The 25578-nt window shown below is 36.7% G+C and overlaps 3 protein-coding genes across 10 annotated transcripts in view, besides 1 other annotated feature; 2 read left to right on the top strand and 1 right to left on the bottom strand.

Annotated features, from left to right (window-relative positions):
• Nucleotides 1–2905: part of a mobile genetic element that runs on past the window's edge.
• CG31221 (uncharacterized protein) overlaps nt 1–12558 on the top strand; it is a 47623-nt gene extending 35065 nt beyond the window's left edge. For 2 of the 3 annotated variants that reach the window (NM_169860.3, NM_001275800.2), the window contains exons 4-5: nt 6314–6512; nt 9367–12558. In NM_169860.3, coding sequence (NP_732424.1) covers nt 6314–6512; nt 9367–9514 — 347 coding nt within the window. In that variant the 3' untranslated portion in view covers nt 9515–12558. The remainder of the gene's footprint in view (nt 1–6313; nt 6513–9366) is intronic. The other variant, NM_169861.3, reaches the window with a different exon arrangement.
• A 773-nt stretch (nt 12559–13331) lies between these two features.
• Dys (Dystrophin) overlaps nt 13332–25578 on the top strand; it is a 136204-nt gene continuing 123957 nt past the window's right edge. For 2 of the 6 annotated variants that reach the window (NM_001275803.1, NM_001043259.2), the window contains exons 1-2: nt 15780–15928; nt 16747–17093. In NM_001275803.1, the coding sequence (NP_001262732.1) occupies nt 17072–17093 (22 nt within the window). In that variant the 5' untranslated portion in view covers nt 15780–15928; nt 16747–17071. Of the gene's footprint in view, nt 13713–15779; nt 15929–16746; nt 17094–25578 lie in introns of those variants that run through there. The other 4 variants (NM_001043257.2, NM_001043258.2, NM_001043263.2 and 1 more) reach the window with 2 other exon arrangements.
• Nucleotides 14126–15313, bottom strand: Scsalpha2 (Succinyl-coenzyme A synthetase alpha subunit 2). The gene has a single exon (NM_142552.2). It carries the CDS (start codon nt 15209–15211, stop codon nt 14183–14185), a length of 1029 nt encoding a protein of 342 aa, NP_650809.1. The 5' UTR covers nt 15212–15313; the 3' UTR covers nt 14126–14182.

The raw sequence follows: 25578 nt of genomic DNA on the forward strand, positions 1-25578 counted from the left end.
ATTTTTTAATTGGAAGACCACCTTTAGAAATAGTCGAACCAATGGAAGATGAAAAAATCGGAAATTTGGATAGGTGGAGACTTATCCAAAAAATGAAGAAAGATTTCTGGGTTAAGTGGAAAAGTGAATATTTGCATACGCTCCAGCAAAGGAATAAATGGAAAAAGGAAATTCCTAATATAGAAGAAGGGCAAATAGTTTTATTAAAGGATGAGAATTGTCATCCTGCAAGATGGCCTTTAGGAAAGGTGGAAAAGGTGCATAAGGGGAATGATGATAAGGTCCGAGTGGCTAAAGTAAAGATGCAGGAAGGATATATCACTAGACCCATTACTAAAATTTGTCCCTTGGAAGGAATAAAGTCTGTTGACAAAAATGAGGCTGACCAAGAGCCAAAAAGACGAACTAGAGCGACATCGGGAATGTCCAAGATCGGAATCATTATGGCAATGTTGTTTCAAGTTTCTAGCGCATTACCTAAAGATATAGCACCAAGATATTCTATAGACAAAATAAATAAAACCTCAGCAATATATCTAGACCCGCTAGGAGATGTTGAGATTGTGAGTACTTCTTGGAATTTGGTTATCTATTATAAAATGGATCCATATTTTAAAATGTTAACAAAGGGTAATGCGCTTATACAAAGTATGAGGAAAGTTTGCGAAAGACTTCATAGCTTTGAAGAGCAATGTAGTCTAGTCTTAGATAATATGCAAAGTCAGTTATCGGAACTTGAAGAAAACAATAAATTGTTTATGATACAGTCTAGATCTAGAAGCAAGCGTGCTCCTTTCGAATTTATGGGTTCCTTGTATCATATTTTATTTGGTATAATGGATGAAGATGATAGAGAGCAATTAGAAGAAAATATGAAGAATTTGTTAGATAACCAGAACAACCTTGATAAACTAATTCAAAAACAAACATCTGTGGTTGATTCAACTTCTAATCTATTAAAGAGAACAACAGAAGATGTTAACTCCAATTTTAGAAGTATGCAAATAAGAATTGAGAACATGACAGAAGTTCTTAAAGAAAATTATTATGTTTATAAGGAATCAATAAAATTCTTTATGATTACGAAACAGCTACACTCATTGATTGAAGAAGGCGAAAAAATTCAAGCAGGCATTATAAGCCTGTTGATTGATATTAATCACGGTAGGCTAAATACAAATATTCTCAGGCCAAATCAGCTTAAAAAAGAAATTGCCAAAATTCAGCAGAGTCTTTCGGAGAACCTAGTAATTCCAGGAAAACGGTCAGGTACGGAACTTAAGGAGGTGTATACACTGTTAACAGCCAGGGGTTTATTCATCGACGATAAATTGATCATTAGTGCAAAAGTGCCTCTGTTTAGCAGGCATCCATCCAAATTGTTCAGGCTTATTCCGGTGCCAATTCGAAATGAAGATCGGATAATAATGGTGCATACAACGTCCGAATATTTAATTTATAATTTTGAGATAGATTCCTATCACATAATGACGGAAGCCACATTAAATCAATGTCAGAAATGGCAACTAAATAAGAGAATATGCAAAGGAAGTTGGCCCTGGAATTCAGCGAATGATAATGCATGTGAGATTCAGCCTCTAAAGCCAGATAAAGCGGCGAACTGCATCTATAAAACAGTAGTCGACTCTAAAAGTTACTGGGTAGAGTTAGAAAAGAAAAGTAGTTGGTTGTTTAAGGTTCCTGCGAATTCAAAAGTCCGTCTGCAATGTACTGGCTCTCAAATTGAATTGTTTGACTTGCCTCAGCAAGGAGTTTTAAGCATTGCGCCATATTGTACGGCAAGAACCGACGATAAAATTCTAGTTGCCCACCATAACATTCAGTCCGAAAGTGAAGAATTATTATCAACACCTTATATAGGAGAAGTTAGTGAAGCGCCGAAGATTATTTGGGATCCGCTGAAACTATCAATATTAAATCATACTGAGGAATTTGAACGATTGAATAATGAAATTAAATTTATGAAAGAGAACCATCAAAAATTGAAAGATTTACATTTCCATCATATTTCCGGACATGCTGGATTAATTATTGCTTTAATACTAATGATAGTATTAATAATATATTTCATACGGAAATGTGCTGTGCAACAAAGAATGCAAGCAATAACCTTTGCAGGTCCGTTGCCAGTACTATAAATATCAATAGTAAATAAACAATAAAATAATATAACAAATAAAAATATACAGTCCACTATATCGTTGTTTAATAGAAAATGTACTTCTACATAGAAAAAGCAAAATGTTTAAAATAAGTTAATTGAGTACAAATTGTTGAATTAAAAATAATATAAACCATAATTGTAATCCAATAAAATTAAAAGCCAGAAAAACTAGGCCCATTGAAATCTTAGTTGCAAAATAAATGAACATATATCAAATAAATACAGTCCACTACTGTTATAAATGCAACTAATATACTAATGTACATCTCAGCTTGCTGGCCCTTTGGCAGAATGTTCACACATGAACACGAATATATTTAAAGACTTACAATTTTGGGCTCCGTTCATATCTTATGTAAATGAATCGAGAGCGATAAATTATATTTAGGATTTTGTTATCTAAGGCGACATGGGTGCATTGCTCAAAAACATGTAATTTAAGTGCACACTACATGAGTCAGTCACTTGAGATCGTTCCCCGCCTCCTAAAATAGTCCCTTAGTGGGAGACCACAGATAAGGTCCTCGCCGCTCAAGATAGGCAGATGTGCCCGAGCGTGGGACCTCGATAAGGCGGGGACTATTTACTTAGGCCTCTGCGTAGGCCATTTACTTTAAGATGCGATTCTCATGTCACCTATTTAAACCGAAGATATTTCCAAATAAAATTAGTTTCTTACAAAAACTCAACGAGTAAAGTCTTCTTATTTGGGATTTTACACATTTATTTAATTTTCATAATCGATACAGGATGCTATACGTATACATGAAAAGTGAATTAAAAAGAAGAAACCATTAATGACAGCGAAAGTTTTTATAGTTTCCCTAATTATGTCATGGCTGGAAAAATTGAAAAAATTCGCGTGATAAATTATAAAATTCGTTACGCAGACCCAGGCAAACAAAGGCCGCCGCCACAAATTGGGCGGAAAACTTTACTTTACGGCAGAGGAGAGATTTCCCAACCACCCGCTGTGCCCGCCGAAAACGGGAAATTCGAGACTTGAGGCCAAACAGCAAGTTGTTGCTGCTAATTGCTGGCAATTCAGTTGGCTGAAAGTTGAGATACAAGCCAGCATTCCACCTTCCCCACCCACATACGCCCACCGCCCACTTTCCACGTCCATTTTCCTTCTCTTTATCTTATCCTGCCAGTTCCTGGCACAATGGCATAAATTTTCGCCGTTTTTCCGCCACTGTTCGGCTCGAGGGAGAAAAAACTATTTTCGACAATGAAATCATTTAGGAAGTGTCGGCTGCTTTGGCGCTAGCTTAAGTTATTGCTTCAACCTCGGCGCTCTTTGATAAATTATTCGCCTAGTTTCTCGTTATTATCCCCACTGCCTCCGCTTTTCCAGGGAAACTCCCTTTTGTTTGGCAGCTAGGCAACAGTTGAAAGACAAAAGGTTCCCTCGGGGGCAAGTTTATCGCTGGACCATAGTTCGTTTAATGAGTGGGGTTTTCGGAATACTTTTAAGGCATATTCTTAAATTGACGATTAAGAAAACTAAAACCATCTTAATAAGGGATTTTTAAAAAGTAAATAAATCAAGAGAAAGAACTCAGGTAATCATAGATAAGTGTATCCTAAAATGATTTCTTTCGCAGTTAAAAAGTATGGAAAATGAAAGCCAAGTTCGCTTATATGTTTCATATATGTTGTATTAACATATATCCTTAACCTCATGTTTGTAAATTCCCAGCAATTTTCATTTACCCTTGCGTAATATGCTTTTCATATATGCAAATGAAAAAAAATATATTATTTAAGCCACTCATGTTCTCATTCAGAACCATCATTTGCTGGCCGAAAAAGGGAGAGAAAAGAGTTAAATTGCAATAAAAATGATTTAAAAAACTTTTAATACACTGCATTCGAATACCCTTGGGAAATTAACATATTTTTGCATATTTTTTTATCAGCCAAAGGCTGCGGAGAAAGTTTAAAAATGTTGGCCCTTGGGTGGGAGGGAACCTCTGAGCCAGAATGGCCACGTAGACTTAATCTAAACTGCTGATATACATCGTCCGGAATATGTAACAAGTTAAAGGCAAACAACAGGCGACAATCCCCATTCTCAGCTCACAGCTCCCAACTCCCACAGCCATCCATCCCCACCCACCAATTGAGCTTGGCCTCCCGAGCAAAGAACAAAATACATGGAGCCACCGAAGCTTATGCAGACGAAAGAAAAATAACCGATTTTCCACGAGTTTCGATTTTAAAATACCCAATAAATTCAGGAAAATTAAAAATCCGAGCAGAATTAATATGCCATCTTTTTGAGCCAATAGTTCAACCAATGGGTTCAATCAAACTACTAATTATTTGTATTACTATTATGTCCGATGAGGTCAAGTGAAATACCGTCTAGATGTAATTTCAAACCTAAAAATGTTCTTAGAAATCATAAAAGTTTAGTATAAAAAAATAATCAATTAAATGACAAAGCTATAACATAAATATACAAAAAATATAAACCTCTTTCCAGCGACACATACTAAACATTAAAAGACTAATAAATTACTTGACTTATGATAAACATACATATGTAAAAAGAAGAACCCAGTAAAAAACTGGGAATTAAGTAATAAGGATTAGTTAAAAAAAAAAGAGTTAGAGTTGCAGAGAAAGGAAAGCCCTGGCAAATGCTTTTTTACTCAGATACCGCATGTGAGGCTAATTGTGGACATTAATCTTGATGACAGTGAAACAAAAAGGCCGCAGTCACCCCATAACTAAGGGGTATGAAAAGTGCAGGAATGGAAGGGGAAAAATGGGTTGCAAACGTCGCCATTTGCATAACAAATACAGTCAGTAACAGTACCAGTACACACACACGCACACACACAGATCAAGAAGGAGACCCCAGATACATACGTGTCCTTGCAGCCATTAAAAATGCCAGCATATGTGAGTGAGCGGGTTAAGGGAGCTAGCAGAGAACGGGCACCAGTGGGTTAACAAGTGCAGTCAGCGGGCTAAAAAAAGCGACGCCAAGCGCCGTAAAGTCTGCCCTTTGTGCATGACTGAATTGAGAGACTGGGTGAATGACTACCTGACGGACTGACTGCCTGACTGACTGACCCATAAATGTTTGCCGGAGCCAAAGAAAATACAAGTAAACACAAACAGCAATGGCGAAAGGGAAAAAATGTGAATAAATGGGTAAAAACTCATTCAACAGGAGCATGAAAACGAGCTGAAAATATATACTCCTTTGTGCTGAGCAAGTGCCTCGAAGTGAAAGAATTCCCGCAAGTGGCTTTAGTCGGCAAATGCAAAATAAATGCTTCAATTCTTCCACAACTAAACAAAGAAATATTTGAATTCAATTTAAAGAGTTCCATGGAATTTCAATCCAATTTGAGCCCTTTTTGTTATGTGTTTTTGACTACACACAAGTTGTCAGCAAAAAATCTCAAAATATAAAATCGCACCCGACTTTAAAATCAGTATTCTCTTTAAATTAATATTTAATGCGAGTGTTTCGCTTCATTTACATGTAAATATTTATATTTTTCCATTTAAACTACACAAAACAAAGTAGAGCAACAAAATCTGAATCAGAACAAAAAGTTGATAACGTTTTTATAGAGTTGCTCGTAAATGTGAGTTTTCATTGTTTCCTAAATATTTAAAAAGCATTGTCCGAACATGCCAAATCTCGCAGGACACTCCACCCTTTTGCAGTGAGTCCCTTGAATATTTAATTCCTGGAAAAGGACTCATTACATATGCACGCGTGCGTTTAAAGTTGAGCGGAAAAGGGCAGCAAGTTCGCTATTAATATTAATGCCTAGGAAATTGTCAGGCGGTGAAAAAATTAATTAATACCTTAACAATGTGACGGGGCAAATTCAATTTTAATGACTTGTAAGTAAAAATGTTACCCTCATTTATTAATCAGCATTGGTGTGTATTGAGGTCCAACTGTTTGTCGGCTTAATGAACAAAATCAATTTAAATGGGAATACATTATGAATGCAAATGGCATAAGCTGATAGTAATCAAGGCATTCCGTAGTTTATTAATTACATTATGCGGGGAATGCCACGCCCCCTCGTGAAAACTTTATTTAATTGCAACCGATAAAAATGACGTTTGTTTGCCCTCTCTTAATTGCAGCCAAGCGGCCGCCGGTCGAGGAGACCGCATCCTTCCTCCAGAGCCTGATCGCCTCCCACGGACCCAATTACCTGGAAAAACTTTTCGGCAGCAAGGCACGTGATGCCCTTTCACCTCTCGGCGGAGTCGAGAAGGTCGCCATCGCGTTGAGTGAGTCGCAAACGATTGAGGATTTTGGAGCTGCCCTTCATCTAATGAGGTGAGTACCGGCGCTCTTAACTACCCAAAGTGAACTGCAGCGTCGGAGTGCGTCCACTGAGAGAAAGCAGGGGTGCATTAGATTAACTAATAAAAACGTTATATTTATGAACTAAGGGCTCTTTAGCTTAAATTTGCATAAAACTATTGAAATTTAAAGTGTGTAGGAGGAATGAAATCTAACTAAATGCTTAAAATGCTTAAACGTATAAAATTTATTTATAGGAAATATTATCGAATTTATTATTTTAATTGAATCTCTCTTTAAATTTTTTAAGGAAACAAGTATATTATTAAGTAGACTGGCCATGGTTTAAGTGCCTTAAATTTAAAGGTTTTCTCCCCAGATGGTCATAACATTACAATCATGCTTGTTTCAACATTTTCTGAGTAAAAATATACTTTTGTAATAGTTTTTTTTTGCCAATGTCATGCCTTCGGTAGAAAATGTCTGTGCTTGAGTTGGTTGCTTTGCCGCCAGAAAACCTCAAAGCGAAATTATTTTCCCTTTTTGTCAGCTGCTTTTCGAGAACGAAACATAATTTCGGCCAGGTCCTAAGCTCATCCGAGTTGCATAAATAGTGAAAGCTGTTTAAGGAACTTTGGCAATGCCAAGGGCTATTTTCGCTTTGTGGGTGAATCCTTTTATTCGACAGAAACTATGTTGCAGAGTGAAAGTCCAGAGGCCAGCCTTTGTCCTTGTCCTTGTCCTTGCCCCATGAATTATCCGTGCATCTGGTTGTCTACTGGCATTCGAGTCCCTTTTTCTCTGTTTATCTATTTTTGTGGCTACTGGAATAATAAAATTGTTCAGCTTCACGCCAAGCCACACACAACGTGCACAATAAGTGTCATGAAATTTTAAAATATGCATGTCATTTATATTCCTACTTTTACGGTTTTATTTTATAAAGAGCTTCTTTATGGCTTTCACTGTTTTTCATAATATTTGCTTGACTTGGCCTAAATAAACAAAATATTTGTCTTTGCCTAATGAATTAAAATATGAAGTGGGGAAAAGCAGAAAGGAATATTTGGGACATAAGAGGAAAAAATGGGAATGAACATCGTTAGATTGTACGTTCTTAGGATATGAATAGAATTTCAAATATTAATGTTTTTTTTTAATAAGGAACGAGAAAAGATTATAATTGAAATGTGAAATTAAATTTACCTAGGGAATTAAATTAGTTATGGAAATCCTTGATAAATCCTCTCGATTGCGCTTTGTTAGGCCCAAACGTGTGTTTCCAACTGCTTAAATTACATTACTTTGTATTCTGCCGGCATTCTGCTACAATTTCCAAGATAAACAAATACAAAATTTAATTAACAAAAATAACAACAAGCAAGCGAGGGAAATGGCCGAATACAAACACAGCGAGCGGAAAAGAGTGGGTGAGACACAAAAATTTTCATTAAATTAGTACAACAAAAACTAACCACAAAAGTGGTATCAAGGCAAGGTGAGCTGGAGTGGCAATAATAATAATCATAAAACTGTGGGCCATGCAGACACACACGATTCCGACCAGCGGCCCAGACAAAAGGACACGAAAAAAGTGTCCTCTTCACGCACATGTTGATAAATTAGCAAGACACAAAAGCCCTGGAAAAATGTGGGACTGGATGAAATATAAGCGGGCTTCGTTTGTCTGGCCTCGCTGGAAATTTACACAATTTCATCAAGGCAATTAATTGCCCAAGTGTCATAATGTCACTCCACCAAGCTCAAGTCTCTATCCGAGAATTGGGAACCGGAGGGTCGGGATGGAGCTGAATGAATGTACTCGAACCACAAGACACGCACAAATGTTATTAATGTGTATTTTGCACTCTTGAGTGCACTGCAAGAAATTTCCAGGAGGAAAAGTAAAAGTAACTAACTTGTTGATATGGTCTGAAAGTGACATCAATGAAAGCCAAGTTTGCAGTGTATTGAATCTTAAGTATATGATTAGCATATCGACTTGAACTAGTACTTAGACACCAAAATGGGTGTAAAAGTGTATCATATGAGGATTGTACCTATGAATTAACCTTAACTATCTATAGTTAGCATATGAGGATGGTACCTATATTTATCCAGGTGGCAGTGTATCCCACTCACTTTACTAATTATGCTGATGATAATGAAGTTTATCTAGCAGCCGCAACGAGTAGCGAAATATGTGGGTATAGAAAATAGCTAGCCTGGCTGGGGAGGTTGGGGTCAAAGGACATCCCAGGACACCGACCACGGGCACAATAACAAAACCAACAATATAGCAGCCGCACGTTACCTGCAGGGATTAATTAAGCAAAGCGTATAATTTGAGACCCACCGCAGCAAAGCTAAAAACTTGGCACAGTGTATGTGTGCCCACGTAGTTTGTGCCTGTGGGCGAGTGGGGCATTTGCTCATTATTTCAGTTCACTCTGGCCCAAACGCCATGAAAATGTAGGAGTTTTAAGGTACTAAAGTGGTTTCCAATTTATTTGGATTTTTTGGAATTTTATTAAGTGGTTTATACATGAGTTTTTTAAAGTTGTTTCGATTTCAATTTCAACTTTTTGTACAATTCTATAGTCCTAGATATATGGCTTTGTCAAATGGTTATAAAAATATTAAGAAAGGTTAATAATGTTCATACCTTAAATACTCAACTTATGCATAGTTGTTACCCACTGTGAGCTCAAACAAAAAAAAAAAAAAACTATTGCAAGCTAAAAACCATTTAGAGACTGCAGATGTCTGCTCCCAGTTTCGCACAACTTTTCCCGTTTGCCGTGAAAACTTTGTTTAAGTTTTACCATTTATCACAAGTAAGCTGAAAATTATACCGACTAATTCCGTTGCATCCTTTTTTTCCCAGATCGGACCTGGAACACTTGCGCTCGGTTTTCATGGCGGTGGAGAACGGGGATCTGGGCATGCTGAAGTCGCTGGGCATCAAGGACTCGGAGCTGGGCGATGTGAAGTTCTTCTTGGAGAAGCTGGTCAACACCGGCTTCCTCGACTGAGTAGCGCCAGATCCGGCTTCTGGATTTTATTACGCACACGCACAGCCCATCAATCCTAATTTCTATTCGTATTTGGGCACGCCCTATGATAATTACAATTATTAAATGCGAATTACACCGGAACACACGTACCTACAATCATCGTCCCCAAACAAAACGTACCCATGAATGCCCCTCCATTTCAGCCAAAAGATATTTTCTCAAACTCTATTTTTGAGTATGATTTTGCTTTCCAAGAACCTTCTTATACGAGTTTTTTGGTTTAATTATTTTCATTTTCCAAACACTTTTATATAAAAAAAAAAAACAAAAATCAAGCAACCAAAAACTAAAAAAAATTGCAAAAGACCACGAAAAAGCTACAAAAAAAAGTGAAGGCGCGAAGAGAAAATAAACATACGCAAATAAATAAACAATTTCGATCACAAATCGGCTGCTATCTATCAAAGAGCAAATCTCATGCTTTCTCCCAACTTTCTGCGCTCCTTCTTAAACTTTCTTTATGCGTTGCTTTTCTATCGCGAACTATGTTTATTTTGAGAAAATCTATGCGCAAACTTCAGAACATTGCAGAAAAAACTTCATTAAGAACTAGAAAAATAAAATGTGGAAGCAGGATCGTTTGGCAAACCCAAAAATGAGAACGAAACAAAAAACAACAAAAAAAAAAACACAATAAAATTAAAGAAGAAAATTTATCAATGTTTATATATCGAACTTTTTCCGAAGCATATGTATGTATACTGATAACAAACATTTTTATCGATGTATATGTTAAGTGTTTCAAGGCTTCTTAGATCCGTCACTAATGGTATTCACAACAAAAGTCCCTACGAACAATGTATGTATGCAAAACCGTAACCGAGGCTATCAGTAAAGAACCTTCCAACCATTTTCTAAAAATTACGAGTATCTTCTTTCGATAAACGTCTATTAATTATATACTATAAAATATGGAATACTTCTTTAGTTCTAGTCGGTAAAAAGTAAAAATTAGCAAAAGCCCTGCAGCTATTGTTGTTTCCAGTAAAGAGAAAATCCTTGATGTTTCAAATCAAATTAACAAAATAAAGTAAACCAAAGATACGTTGTTATAGAAACTAAAATCTCTATGTCGAGCTACTGTGCAGCACTGAAATTACTGGTTTTGAGTTGCATAATTCACGGAACGTTTTGTGTGTCTAAATTAATATCGATGAGAGTTCTCACGCTACGTACTCAAACCAAGTAATTATAAAGCCTATACCTAATTTATAAAATTATTAACACAACTTTACTCAATTCTCAGCAAATATATATATTTCCTAGAAGAAAAAAGAAAAAACAAAAGCAACTGTAACCAATGTGCGATTCTTCGTTTTCAGGACCAGTTTCGATTTGCCAATGAACTAAAACTGACCCAAACCATTTGGAATATCTTCTAGGCAAAACCTGAAACTGGCTCTCAAAATAAAAAAAAAACACTTTACCACCTAGTCTAAGAATTCTCGAATTCAAACATTCTTCAAATGGAGCACGGAATTGTTGACCAGATAGTGTGGCAAGTAACTAAAATGAATAGAAATCGGAGGAGAAGTTAAGAAACCCAATGTTAAAGGAAGATTCTTTAGATTAAACCGAAAATTAATGGAGTTATAAGTACCTTGAATTAGCTGATAGGTCGTACAACAACTACAGCAAAAGTCAACTACAATTATTTATTGAAATAAAAGAAGAAAAAAAGAAAAACATTTTAATTACCTATATAGTTGTCTATTCAAAGTATATTTACGAATAAATATTATTCGACGAAACTTAAACAAGTCAAGAGTAATATTAAAAGAATGATAATGAAAAGAAACTGATCCATTGAACTATATATATATATATATATATATAAATGATTAAAAGATGATGTGAGGATATGCCCCATGTAAATAAAGAATACAAACTACGAATTCCATAATCGATGCAAATGAAATGGAAACACAAAAAACAAAACCAACAAAGTGATAATTTCCTTTTTGCGTTCCATCAAAACACCTTCGCCTGTAAGTTTTAAATAATTTAAATATCTACAAAAAAGAAAACCTAAAAACCAAAAAAAAAAAACGTTTTTTCTCTGTGAATATTTTTTAAAAATTTAATATACAATTGCTATATACAAAATAGACATTTCCTAATTATAAGCCACAGAACTTACATATATCGCATACATATCAGCAGAAATCTTGCTAAAGAAGAAACAAACTGCAAAGGTTAGAGTAACACAAAAATCTATTAACAAACAACAAAATATATGCAACATATCAATTAAAAACATATCAAATATGAAGACGAAAACGAAAGTTGAAATTGAATAACGTTAAGAATATTATATATAAATATATTTATGGCTAAACACACCAAAGACAATTTTGACACTTGATATTCGATATTTCCTTTCCCTTCAGAATTGGTTTATCTTTTATTTCCAATTCATTTAAACAAATTGTTACTTGTTTCAGGGTTTTAATACCAAAACTGACCCATTGAACCTTTAAAACGCTGAAACAATTCAACAATAAGAAATGTACTAAAAACAATCTTTTATCAAAGAAACAAGCTAAATAAAATTTAATTTTAATGTTTTTTAGGTTACTTATTTATTTTAACATTTTGTTTTTATTTGCTAGTCATCTTAGAAACAAACAAAACCACCTAAAAACACAAGAAATAGTTGAAATATATTTGAATGAAAACAAGTAAACGAAACATATCAGTTACTAAAAAATTGTAGCAAGCAAAATACTCCAGCAACAAGAGAGAATGTACTCTTCAAAAATCAAACAAAAAAATGCTATATGAAAACTATATGCAATACCGAAACACAATTAAAGTTTGAATTAAATACAGTAAAGTAAATCGAAAAAAAAACACACTTAAACAAAATGGAGTCTATGTGTAAATGCATTATAATTAGAATTGCAGTAAACCATACAAACAGAGGCGAAACGAAATTTAAATAAAATTTTTAACATTCCAATGATGCTATTTCTTTGGTGTGCTGTTTTAAACAACAAACAATCAAGCGAGTTTTCATTGATGCAATGGGGGTTAAATATGGTGTAAACATTTAATGCTATTTACATGCTTATCTCCTTATTGATTAATAGTTGAAAATAATTAACAAGTTCCAAGTAACCAATTCCCGTTTCATGATTCCTATCGCCGAATTTATTAATGGCTTTATCACAGTTTTTTTTTTTTTTTGTAGGTATGGGAAAACCTACGAACATTTTCCTTTCACACCTCATAGCTATAATGCATTAATTAATTGAAGGAATTTCAGGCAGTTGACAGTCGTAAGCTATCGCAGTCCAAGTTATACACAGGTGATAAGATATGTTCTCTCTCTCACTTGCACTCGCACACCCATTAGGAACTCCCCTAATTACTTTCGCGGAGAAAGAGTGAGAGCGGAGATAGCACGCGCTCTCAGTGCAAATAAAAGCGTATGTTTTTATACCCAGTATTTTTAAAGATTTTAAGGGTATAACAGACTATACTAGTATAAATAGGTTCATGGATAGGTTCCAAAATGTTCGTAATACTTAATTATTCCATTTAAAGTTAAAAGTATCTGAACTTTTGGTATATGTATCCTTTATAATTGCAAAGAATGGTGTGTGTAAAAGTAGAGGGTATTTGCTGTTCTACAGGCTCGATCTAAGATTTTCCACTTGTTATACTACTTGATATTCTAATCAGTCTGTAGATTTGTTTTGTTGTTTTTGATAGCCTTCGTAGTATTTGCTCTTGATTAGCTGAGAACGGCGGCAGAAAATCGTCGGCTCGCCTTAGTCGTGTTTAAATTGGAAGCGCATGCGGTTGTCGGTGCTCTCGGTTCTTGATCCTCCATAATCGGTGGCTCCGCGTGCCATAAATACCCCACCACTACTATTCCACTCAACTGCACTTACTGCAACCTGTGCCTTCACCAAATAGTAGGTTTTCAAACAAACCGTATACCCAGTGTTTAATCTAAGCTGCCGAAGAGTATGCAATAGTGTTCAGTGCCTATCAGTGATTAGGGAGCCAGTTTAAAAATAATACCTAAAAATGCACGATCCCAGTGACTACGACTCGGTTTACAGCGAGGAAGACTTCGTCGACACCGTGCGAGGAGCTGCAACTCCTCCGCTGATGGACTACGAAGAATTTCGGGTGAAGACAATGGGTGAGTCTGCTTACCATTTTGGCCATGGCCAAATTCTTTCTCGCTTATCTTGTATTTGCTGTAGGCTTATGAAAGCGAAACTTTTTCGTTTTGATACGAGACTCATGATAAAATGCCAGCCACAGCGGAAAATTCGTTTGCATATCGAAATTAAAATTAAATCGGTGGAAATTTTTACTAGATAACAGTTAGAAAATATCTCAATATCAATATTTTGTAATCAAAGACGTTACTGCAAGCACCTAGTTTTGGGAGCTACACCAAGAAGGTTTTATCAAAACACTACTTAAACATTACTTAAATATTAAAAAAATATATTTTTTCTGTTTGTTATGTGTTTAGATATAATCCCATTGAACTTCTTCATCAATTTTATAATTTAGACTTCGAAAAAAAAATAAAAGAGATATTTTAGCAATTTAAAGAGCACTAAGTTAGTTTATTGGCATCAATAACTTGTTCCGCCACTCCTACTTCTTCCCGGCCTGAGCCTTCTTTTTGTTCGGCTTGGGCACCAGTTTCAGGCGGATCATTTCCTCGAGGAGCGTGGAGCCCAGGTGGCAGGGATTGGCGGTCATACGGACTCCCGCTTTCTCCAGGGCGGCCACCTTGTCCTTGGCCGCTCCCTTGCCACCGGAAATGATGGCGCCGGCGTGACCCATTCGACGACCCGGTGGAGCAGTCTGTCCAGCAATGAAGCCAACTACTGGCTTGGCCTCGCAGCCAGTGTTCTTCTCCTTAAGGAAATCGGCAGCCTCTTCCTCGGCGGATCCGCCAATCTCTCCAATCATGACAATGCCCTTGATCTCCTTGTCGGACAGAAACACTTTGAGGGCGTCTATGAAGCTAGTTCCGTTAAAGGGATCCCCGCCGAGGCCAACGCAAAGAGCCTGACCCAATCCCACGTTGGTGGTCTGATGGACGGACTCGTAGGTCAGGGTTCCCGACCGCGAGACTATGCCCACCACTCCTCGCTTGTGGATATCTCCCGGCATTATTCCGATTTTGCACTGATCCGGCGAGATGATTCCCGGACAGTTGGGTCCCAGCAGGCGGGACTTCTCCTGGCAATTCAGCATTTGCGATATCCGCACCATATCCGCCTGGGGAATACCCTCGGTGATGGCCACAATCAAGCCAATTTCACTCTCGATAGCCGCGCAAATACCCTCGGCGGCGGATGGAGGTGGTATAAAGATCACCGTGGCATCTGGCTTCGCCTTCTCCACAGCTTCTGCCACCGATTTGAATACGGGCTTGCCCAGATGCTCCGTACCTCCCTTTTTGGGATTCACACCGCCAACTATATTGGTTCCGTACTTTATGGACTCCTCCGAGTGGAAAGTGGCCTGCTTGCCGGTGAATCCCTGGACTAGAACCTTTGTTGCCTTGTTGATCTTCAGGTTGCACACCGTCTTGCCATAGTCCGCCTTGCCACGCCTCAAAATTTGGGGCGTTAACGCCCGCAGGAGCATCTTGCTTCCTCGATTTAGTGACATTTTGTGGGAATTAAGTCTTGGATTGCTGGTGGATTTGTTTTTGGGCCAAAAAATTAAACTTTTGGGGCCTGATTTAGAATGGAGTTCTTACCAAAACTGTTGACCGAATGTCAGGTTTCAACAGTCAAATTATCAGGGAGGTTTGGAAAAAGGCCTGCTGTGTTCTTAACAAATCCTTTTCTGGTAATTTACGTACATGCATGTTTAAGTGCATTTTCTTTTATACAACATTGAGGTCCTATAACTCCTAAACCTTGCTTTGTAACTTCATGTTATTAAATTTAAAGAGTTATTATCTGTTATAATATAAATTTGATAGTAACTTGTTAAAGTAAAAATGAAAACAAATTATCTACCCCACTGTGCCTGCGCTCAGCCCTTCAATTAATTCCGATTCGATTTTAATTGAAATCCAATAGAAACTCCTCTTTTATCTCGCTCTCACTCTCTGAGCGCGCGAAACAGCTGAACTGAAACGCCCGCTTTGGCCAGTTGGGCTGCAACCCGTTCCAATAAGATCATCGTTCAAAGAGAGCGAACAAGAATAGCTACGTTACGATCGCGTTTCAGATCGCTTTCTGACTTCGAAGCGTAAAGACTTAAAACGCGTCGGATAAACACCATGATGTTACTGGTTTTTTTCTGCGCGCCGTCGTTGTGAGCCGAGAAGAAAAAGTAACAAAAGAAGCAGCGCAGGAAAATCAAAATTGGCTGCAAGTGCGTGTCCCGAAAGTTTAATAACCAAGAAAAGTTTGTAAATTGAAAAAGGCACTTAAAGTGGTTACCTAAAATGAAAAGATAATGGGAAAGAGCAAAAAAAAAAGCTGACGCAAGTTCAAGGTGTAGAATTTGTGCGCGTGTGTGAGTGTGCCACAAGTTGTTTGAGCAAAAGTGGAGAAATAATATAAATTCCGAAGGAATTTCAACAGCAAGTGCTTGAAATCGCAATTGGTGTGCCAAACTTAAGGTTTTGCCTTGTCTTTAATCGAGTTTTTAGAGGTTTTAACTCTTTTTTTCCAACAAACACACACATTCACGCATTCTTGATTCTTTGACTCACAAATTACCCACGATAGCAACAACAAAAGTGTTGTCTGTTCCAATAGCCACACGTTCCATTTCTGGTTTTCGCTTTTAATGCCGCACTGTTTCGGACGTTTCCAGCGTTCCTCGTTAACCGGTGTTTGCTTTTTGATGAGCGTGAGAGCGGGGAAAGATAAAAAGAGAGAGAGAGAGACTAAGAAATTGATAAAGAAAATGGAAAAAAGTAAATAAAACAATCAAATTGGTAAACAACGCTGCTTGTTAAAATTAAAAATGGCAGGCAAACACAAAAACTCATTAAAAGCAGAGGAAAACCTAACGGTAGTTTCCTGACTCCCGCTCACTTCCTCTCTCTCGCTCATTCTCTTTGCCGTTGCGCATGCGCAAAACATATTTGTTTCTTGGTGGGAAAGTCAACACAAAGTCTAATAAGAAAACAAACATCACAGGTGTCACCTTTAATATTCGACATTCTGCAATTGTGATTTTAGGTCTTTGTAGAATTCTTGGCACACCTTCGATTTCTGGAAATTAACGCGAAATATTACGAAACGAAGCGGTAAACAAAACCAAATGGTGCGAAAGTGGTAAAAAAAAACGAAATGCGGCGATATCAGTTGTCTTACCACGAAGCATACATATCAATCAAACCGAAATAAATAACCCGAATTGTGTCCATGTGATTCAACGATTTTGTAATTCAATTCGATACGATACGACCTTGAAAAGCATAGGTTTTTATGTTGGTGATTTTAAATTTTATCGAAACGAAATCAATTCGCTACTGGGATTAAGCGAATCAAGGATTATACGACTATGGAACCCGGAATTTTAATTGGTAAGATTGTAGATCTTTATATGGGTTTTTAAAGAGAAAATCATTACTGACTTCAAGGCAGATGTTAAAATACAAGATGAGATAAGTCATATTTCTTGTTTGGAAAATCATTAAAAATTCGATCCAATAACAGATAAATCAATTTATATATACAATTTAATGTATGTAGTGTTCTTTCTCTTAAGTTTATTGGTAAATATTCTTAAAAATATTTTGCTTAGTTTGCTTTGTAGCATAAAATTAAGTCAAAAAGTCGTTCAAAAAGTATTCTGTATGCATTTATTCCCACACATGTTCGGAGCTAATTACAGAAAAAATCCACAGATCATCCAACTGCACTCCCTTCTCAAAACTTAACCCCATTGGGGGAAGAGCAATTATTTCGAGGGCTCAGAACTCGTGCCCCCATTTCACATATCTGAAATAATTTCCATGCTTTCTTCGCTCGCAGAAGCGACTTTAAAAACGGAGACAAACAGACGACCACATGTTGCTTGTAGTCACAGAAACATATGCAATCACTGGGAGAAATTTTTCTAATCTACAGAATATTAAAAAGTGTTAAAGAAAAGAAAATAATTATAATTAGAAAGTAAGTAAAGAAGATGAAAAATACATTTGCAATTGAGAAATTAAGCTAGTCAGACAATTTTTCGAAGCCACATTGTATCTCAAGAACAAAGCGATTTAAATTTCAAATCCTAATATAAATCGAACTGAGCTAATTTTTTCGCCCAGTGTCCTGGAACAACAAAGTGATGGCACACACCCCATTCAGAACCACAGATACAGATACATCGCTTTAACTCATTTGGTTAAGCATTTAATGATCGGGCAAATGCAGAGTCGGCCGAGTTCTGAGGGGACAGCTGGAAAATGCGAGTGAGGAGCAGAGGGTGTGGCCTGGTCTGTAGACGGCGGTTGCTAACGCTCCCAAGCCGAATGCTCTGCGTAACCCGCGCTCAGCTAATGAGCACCCAACCGCTGTGGAGGGGGGTTGGGTGGAAAATCGGGGGAGCGGGCTGCGAACGGGTGTAATTGAGACTCGGTTTAGACACCGAACCGCACCAATTTGTGCGAGAAATCTAATATGTGCGGGTTTCCATAAAACCCGGCGGCGAAAATGCCGAGGGTATATTGTATTTCTTATAAATATTAATAATATGAGTTTTAAAATTTGTAGACTTACAAAAACTTCAACGCAAATAAACGATCATTCGATTTTTATAAATAATATATAACTATTTCGACAATCTGTAGTTGATAAACCCCAAGCAAGGGTTTCGAATAAAATTGCTAAGTATTCTATTTCGTTTTTAGATTAAATGTAAAGTATTCAACAGTTTTCGAATTCCAAATTCGGGCTTGGATGGCATTAGGCGTATCCATGAGTGTCGCTGGTTTGTCTGCGGCTTAAAACCGGCAAAGCCACCAGTTCGGATCGAAATCCGCTCGACCAGCTGGGCTTGGAATGCGACAAAATGCGCATTTGCATTTGGCCACATGTGTCGGTTTTATTTGATATGTTTTTGTATTTGAGCTTAGTGGGATCTGGAGCACACATTACCAATACCAGTGCAGCCGGTCTTTTCAAGTAACACGGACACGGAGTCAAAAATGCGCACGCCCGTAAAAAATTACTCCAACTACAGCTCGCAATTTGTTATTCCCGCTATTTTGCTCTTTTTTTTTTTGGCTAATGGGTTTCCATTTGTTTATTGCTTGATTGGATTTTGTAGCTGAGTTGCGGGGAAAAAAGGCGTTTATCTGGTAGGTGCCATCTGTGGGGGAGTTTTGGGGTTTCAAAGTGGACCGAACAAGTTGTTTTGCAATTTTCAAGGCTAATTTAACAAACTATTACCTTTTATTACCTATTACCTTTACCACTTAACAAGCTACATAATAATCTCAATAATATATGATAAAATATCTAGAAACTATAAATAAGTAGAACATATGAAACCAAATTTTGACAGTAACGTTTTTCAAGAACAATTAGACTTGATAAAAACTCCACTCAAGTAATTGAAATTCCTCAAATAGAGACTGCCTATCTGAAATGGATCTCGATGTTCTTTTGCGCGAAAGAGCGCCAATAATTTCCCATTCAATTATTATTTAGGCAATCAATCTATACGCCCCACAAAATAGCAGCCACGCCCCACTGCGATCTTGGATTGCAGGCAACTGCCCACCCGCTGAAAATCGAATAATAAATTCAATTCATAACTCAAACTGTCTTATCATTGATCGATGTTGCGTGTGCCAGTGAGGCGGAATCGGGGAAACAATCGCTGATGTACACATATAGCTGGATATATTTTATGAAAAGAGAAAGGGCGCCAAGTTGGATAAGTACATATACCTATAAATACATATACATATGTACATCCAGCACATAGTACGCGTGTGCATGCATTGATATGTCAAAATGGTAAACGATCAGTTGCAGTCGATGATTTTTAACGCCTCAACGGGTTTAAGCCGCGTGTAAAAAAGTTGGTGATAGCTGCTGAATGAAGGAGGGATAGGGGTATACCCAACATTTTTTGGTCAAGTAAGTTGGCCAGCATTTCACTCGCAATCAATCCCTGCCTGCATTTTCTCTCTCTTTTTTGTTTCTGCATTGATTTGCTTTTCGATTTTTACCTTATTGGTTGGGAAAACTTTCTAATTAGCTAGCGTCCGTTCGTCTGAACTCGATATTGTTATTGTTAATGCCAACGAGGGTAAGCAATGGCAAAATATTGATTAAAGCCGGTCGACAGTTTGTGCCATGTTTATTTTTAGTTGCGTATACGTACGTACATACCCACATTGTTTGTCTACAGCGACGACGACTTGTCGTTTTTCGAGGTGCTTGTCTAGTGTTTAACAGACTGCCTCGAGTGCACCTGAGCAGACGGTGCGTTTCGCAACTGTAAGGCGCTGGCAGTGGCGAATCTTATGCTTGCCGCATAATCGAAACTTATCACTGGATATGACAGTCAGTTGGACAGTTGATTGAATTCAATTCAAATAATGTCAAGTGTTGATAACGAATAAGGTCACTTGGCGCCACTGATAAAAATATATATTAGCAAGTTCAATGAGTGAATTTTAAGCAAACATCAAGTTACGTAGGTGAAGAAGTTTATAGATAATTGAATTTATTTTTAAATATTTTATTGAATAAGTAAGTCTCTCAATATTCAAGATTTTTATTTGGAATTTATTATTAATATTAATATGTAAAATTCAGTAATGTCATTTCAATAGATCTATGCTAATAATCCTAATAAGTTAGTAATTGTGTGAGCTTAACAAATGTATTTGCGTCTGTTTTATTGGTCTTAAATCTCAGCATCTTAAACCAACTTTCTTTAAAGAAATACTTGAGCAAATTGTGTGAGCTTTTGTGTGGCTTATTTCTGTTAAGCTCTGTTTAAATTTTATTCGGTTGATGCGTGAATTGTGTATCCAATGGCAAATAAATAAATCCTCAAGTCCATAACTGATAAACAAACATTTTGAGCGAGAGCCTATCGCGCTCCATCGGTCAGAGAATCCAATTAAAAGGCCTCCAGGAACATGAACAACAAACATACCCACATAATTGACATGAATTACAAACTATCTGTATTTCCCACACAAGACTGGGTATTCGGCCTGCCTTTATGTGTCCAATCATTTTCACTAGCGAAACACTACATATAGTAAATAAATAACACATGACTCGATTGCTGCCAATTCTCACGCTTTCAAGGGCGGGGAAAGTAGGGATGTACATAAGTATGTACATAAGTATGTACGTATGTATGTATGTATGTATATGCGGATACTTATACCCCTATCAATTATGCCGCAAACCAAGGGCCACAGGCTCTTTGGCTCACATAATGTTCATAAACATAACAGCGAAGCCATCTCGGCTTGAAGTAGCGAAACTGGCAGGAAAGAGGCAAAAACAGGAGCCAGGATCAAGTGCTCGAAGCAATTGAACCGGCATTCAAGTAAAGTGAGCTTTAATAAGCCCTGAGAGAAATAAGCCGTTAGGTAAAGTAAAGTAAAGTAAAGTACAACGAGCACCGGCAACCATTTTAAATTACAGTAAAAGTTCCCTAAGGCGAACGTTTGCTGCTTATACGATACAGTCGAAAGACTTTAATTTGTTTCGAGAACTACAAAGTGAAAAGTTAATGAACTTGAAAATGTGAAGACTGCACAAGGGCTTTTAAATGTGGAATAAAGAAAGATACTTTGACTTCTTTTGCAAAAATTTCAGAGAGTAATGTGAGTTTTTTGTAACACAGTTCCTACGAAAGTTAGGTTAATAATTAATTAAAGCAAGTGTGTGCACCTAGAAACATTTAAACGTTTAGAAGTAGGCAATTAATTTACTTGCACTTGCAAAAAACAAGTCATTTATCATTTAAAATAGGTCTGTTCCGACTTTTTGACACCATATTCTTTTTTTTAATGCGCTGTCAGCAAACAGAATTTATGAGTCAAAAGATTATAAGGGGAATTGAATAATAGGTTAGGAAAATACATATATCATTTTAAGAAAAGCTTAGTCAAAAACTAAAGAGAATGGTGTAGTCGAGTAACTCGAATAACTTAAATACATACTTATCTAATTTTTTAATGTATTTAGTTACTTATAATTCGTTTCTAACTTAGTATGCATGTGTAGATACATCTTTAAACATCTCCAAATCCATTAGCAAATCTTTTCTTCCATGACGGTGTAAATATTTTCAAAGCACTGAGGCCGATTTAAGAACCAGTTTAAGCTCTAAACAATAATCAGCACAGGGAATTGAGAAATTTGTCAACCAAACTGGCGATGATGATGATGATGATGGTGATGATGACGATGCAAAGCCTTGTCGTTGCTGCTTGACTTGCAATTAATGTATGAATGAATGAATTTCGCGATAAGTAAATTCAATTATCCGTAACATTAATGAATGCGTAAAATTTAAGCAGCGAACGGCAGCCAAACCGGTGGCGGCTAAGTGATTTTGTAATCAATTTTCAAGCACCGTCAGAAAGACAGACAATCGCAAAAGTGGGCAGTCAGCTAAAGAGCAAGTGAGGCAAAAAAAAAAAAATGAAAACTTAATAAGGCGTTAAGCGATTTTAGTGTGTGCCATTCGGCTAAGATATGACTAAATAATTTCATAAATATTTATAGATAAAGTGTTGTGCAAGTGGGTAGCAAATGAAGACTAAAGGAACACGTAAAAATCGATTTGTTTTCAATACGTTCAATTCGACAGATGTGGCTTTAAAAGTGATTAAGCTTAATAGCATTAAATTAAGATGAAAATATATAGTTGATAAGAAACCGGGTCTTTAATTTTAGCCTATTAATAAATTCTAAACGCTGTTACTTTGTAATCCTATTATATACAAATGACTATTATAATCTATCTTAAATTAGTAAATTGTATCTTGAAATGCTTTAAGGCTACACTGCACTTAATCCGTTTACCTTGATATCTAGTTTAATGTGCACCATGACACCATCTCAGCCAGCAGATACTTTATTATTTAAATTTTTGAACTTTGCGTAATTAACGCCCGTAAACATTTTGGCCATCCGGCTATAACCGACGGAAGTGTTGCAAAAATAGAAGTGTTGACCGAAATGCGCCAAAACAAAAACAACTTCGAACAGCGAAATAATATGAACAACAAAAATGAATTAAAACTTCCGCTTGCAGTTCGGTATCTAAAAAAAAACATAAAAAAACAACTACAAAAGTTGAGGAGGCGGACACTGCAAGTGGGAAAATGGGGGTGATGTTTGTTGGTATCGCAGACATGGCCAGGTTTTGTTATTTTTCGTGTTGCTGGGTCTCCCACATTGATAAAGCCTTTTGAAAAGAAACTCGCTCTTAAAGTGTCGGACATGCTGGTGTCTGCTAGCGGCATTTTCTTGCTGGAAACTGGTTTTCCCAGGCATTTCCCCGTGCTTCAGACATTCCTCTCTACCATTTACATACATATATACATTCATATACATATATTCACTGCGGTCTTTTTGGGCCATTGAAAGTGCACTTTGGTCTATTCTAATTTATGCGGGCTAAAGGTGGTTCGAATGTTGGCTCGAATGATGCATTTAATTTCGAGTTTCAGGCCTTAAATTGTGTCTTAATTTTGAAGTGAGTGTTTGAAGAACCTGTAAACAGGCCGTCGATGGTGCGTAAAATATATAAATAAATAAAATGATTAGCGCCATGTGATAAACTTGTTATTAAGTGAAATGTGCTATATTTGTATTTAGTTTGTCTGATATAAATCGCTTTTTATGATGACTTAATATATTTTTTGATTGTTTATACGACTTTTAAAAACGAGGAGAAAACATCATAGGAATATATTTTCTGTTGAATTTAACGACCAACAATTGGGATTGTATCTAAAAATAGAATAAGTAATTCTACTCTCTCCAACTATTTCTATGGAAAAGTTTGCCAATCAACCGATTGAATAAAACATTTTGCACTTGAAATTACCAATTGGTTTCCCTTCAATTCCGGCAAAACTCAATTTGCGCACATAACAATGACGCAAAAGCTGTTAAAATAAAATATGTACATATGTTTTTGCAGAAAAAAAAAACGCCAAATAAAAACCAATTCAAAAAATTAAGCGAAAAGCTCTACACACTGTATAGTATGAACACAACCTTCAATCGAAATGCATGTCACATGCAATGAAATGTCGTAAGAAGTCACGTTCACAGCCATACAGAAGTAGCCGGTAATCGAACTTAACGCAATCCCTGAGATACAAACTAGCGGGAAGTTGATCGAAAATTTGTAGCTGCCAAACGGAACTTCAGTCTGCGAATGGAATTTTAGACTTTAGACTTATCTCAATTTCCCATATGGCCTGTAAAGCAAAGCAATTACTTTTTTGGCCTCCCTTCGGCGCGTAAAGAAAGCTTAAAATTTAAATTTCTATTATACCGTCATGACAACAGAAGTTCATCCAACCGTGTGGGGGATTATAGAATATTTGGTGAGTGCGGGGTTTGGCTGGGAAATAGAATGCACTGAACCAGAAGAATAACCAAATTCTTATATTTATACTAAGTGCTAAATATTGGAAAAAAGTTAAATGCTTCAATTTACACATATCTTTCGAACGAAGCCCGCATATGGATAAATTAAATTATGCAATGTGTAATATAATTCGATAAATAATTAAAATTATAAATGCCACATAAATACCCTTTAAAAGCAGATTGAGCTATTTCAAGCTTTATATTTAAATCACATACCAATATGAAAGTACATTTAGATTCCATTTGAAAGTACTATCCCACCCATTTGAGTGTTCAGCCGAACGGAACGCTTGCCCCTTAATTTTCCAGCCAATGCGTTACGTATTGTGGGTCCATATATTTGTATTTGTACATGTACATGTACGTGCTATTTCTCTCATTTGAAAACTGATAAGAGGTAGAAACTATTGCATGGCTTATCAATTTGGTGGCCATATAACTCGTAAGAGAGTTCCTTCACCTCGTCGAAGTTGTGCCCGACACACATGCCTTGAAAACAAATAAATATTTGCTCAATGGCGCTATAGTTAGTGCCACATTGGTGTGTGCACTCCGATGCGTGCTGGTGCTGTCTGTTGACCCACAATAAATGAGGGATCGGATCGGATGGAGGCACCACTGGCACTCATTTGGCGGCACAAGCCAAACGGGCTTCCAATAATAAACAAACCGCGAGAAGTTGAGGGCAGTCTAGTTCCCAATCCCCACTCACCATCGACTTCAGTTCGCTGTGTTTACATATATAATTTTTGTTTTCATTGCATTCGATGCGGGTCACGCTTTGCCACAATAATACCAATATGCCATAAAGAATTATTCGAAAAAAATATTACAATGAGACAGATTGTCACAGGGCAAGATACCAAAGGGGTGAATTACAAATAAATTCCAATTAAGTAAATAAAAAGTGATTTCCCTTTTTTAGTTGCCTAATTATCAGTTTAAAGCTGCTATTACAATAATTAAACTGACTTGTTAGGTAAAGATAGTACAAAACTGCACAGCAAGAGTCCTTGAAGAGCGCCACAAATTTTAAAAATGAGCTCACAAATAGTCATTTTATTTCAATCGGATATTTTTCGATTTCTGCCCAACAACTTTATTGCTCATAAATTTGTCTACTATAGTCACCGCTCCCCAAATTGCGAACTTCACTTGATATTCCAAGCCCAATAACTGGCTTTCAACGGACTGTCAATAAATCAACGAAATTGTTCAACAAACTTTTCACACTTTCGTATAGCATTTAAAAAAGCATTTCAACACACAATGGAGCTGCCGAAAGAATAATGCCATAATCTAACTTTATATCATGACAGGTGGCGGGGGGAAACAAAAATCGAGAAATCGAGTAACAGACAAATCGACCGGCAATCGATATATATATATTTTTTTTTTTTTTGCTTAACGGCTTACACATCA

Source organism: Drosophila melanogaster, chromosome 3R (genome assembly GCF_000001215.4).
Source record: "Drosophila melanogaster chromosome 3R".
Classification (NCBI taxonomy): Eukaryota; Metazoa; Arthropoda; class Insecta; order Diptera; family Drosophilidae; genus Drosophila; species Drosophila melanogaster.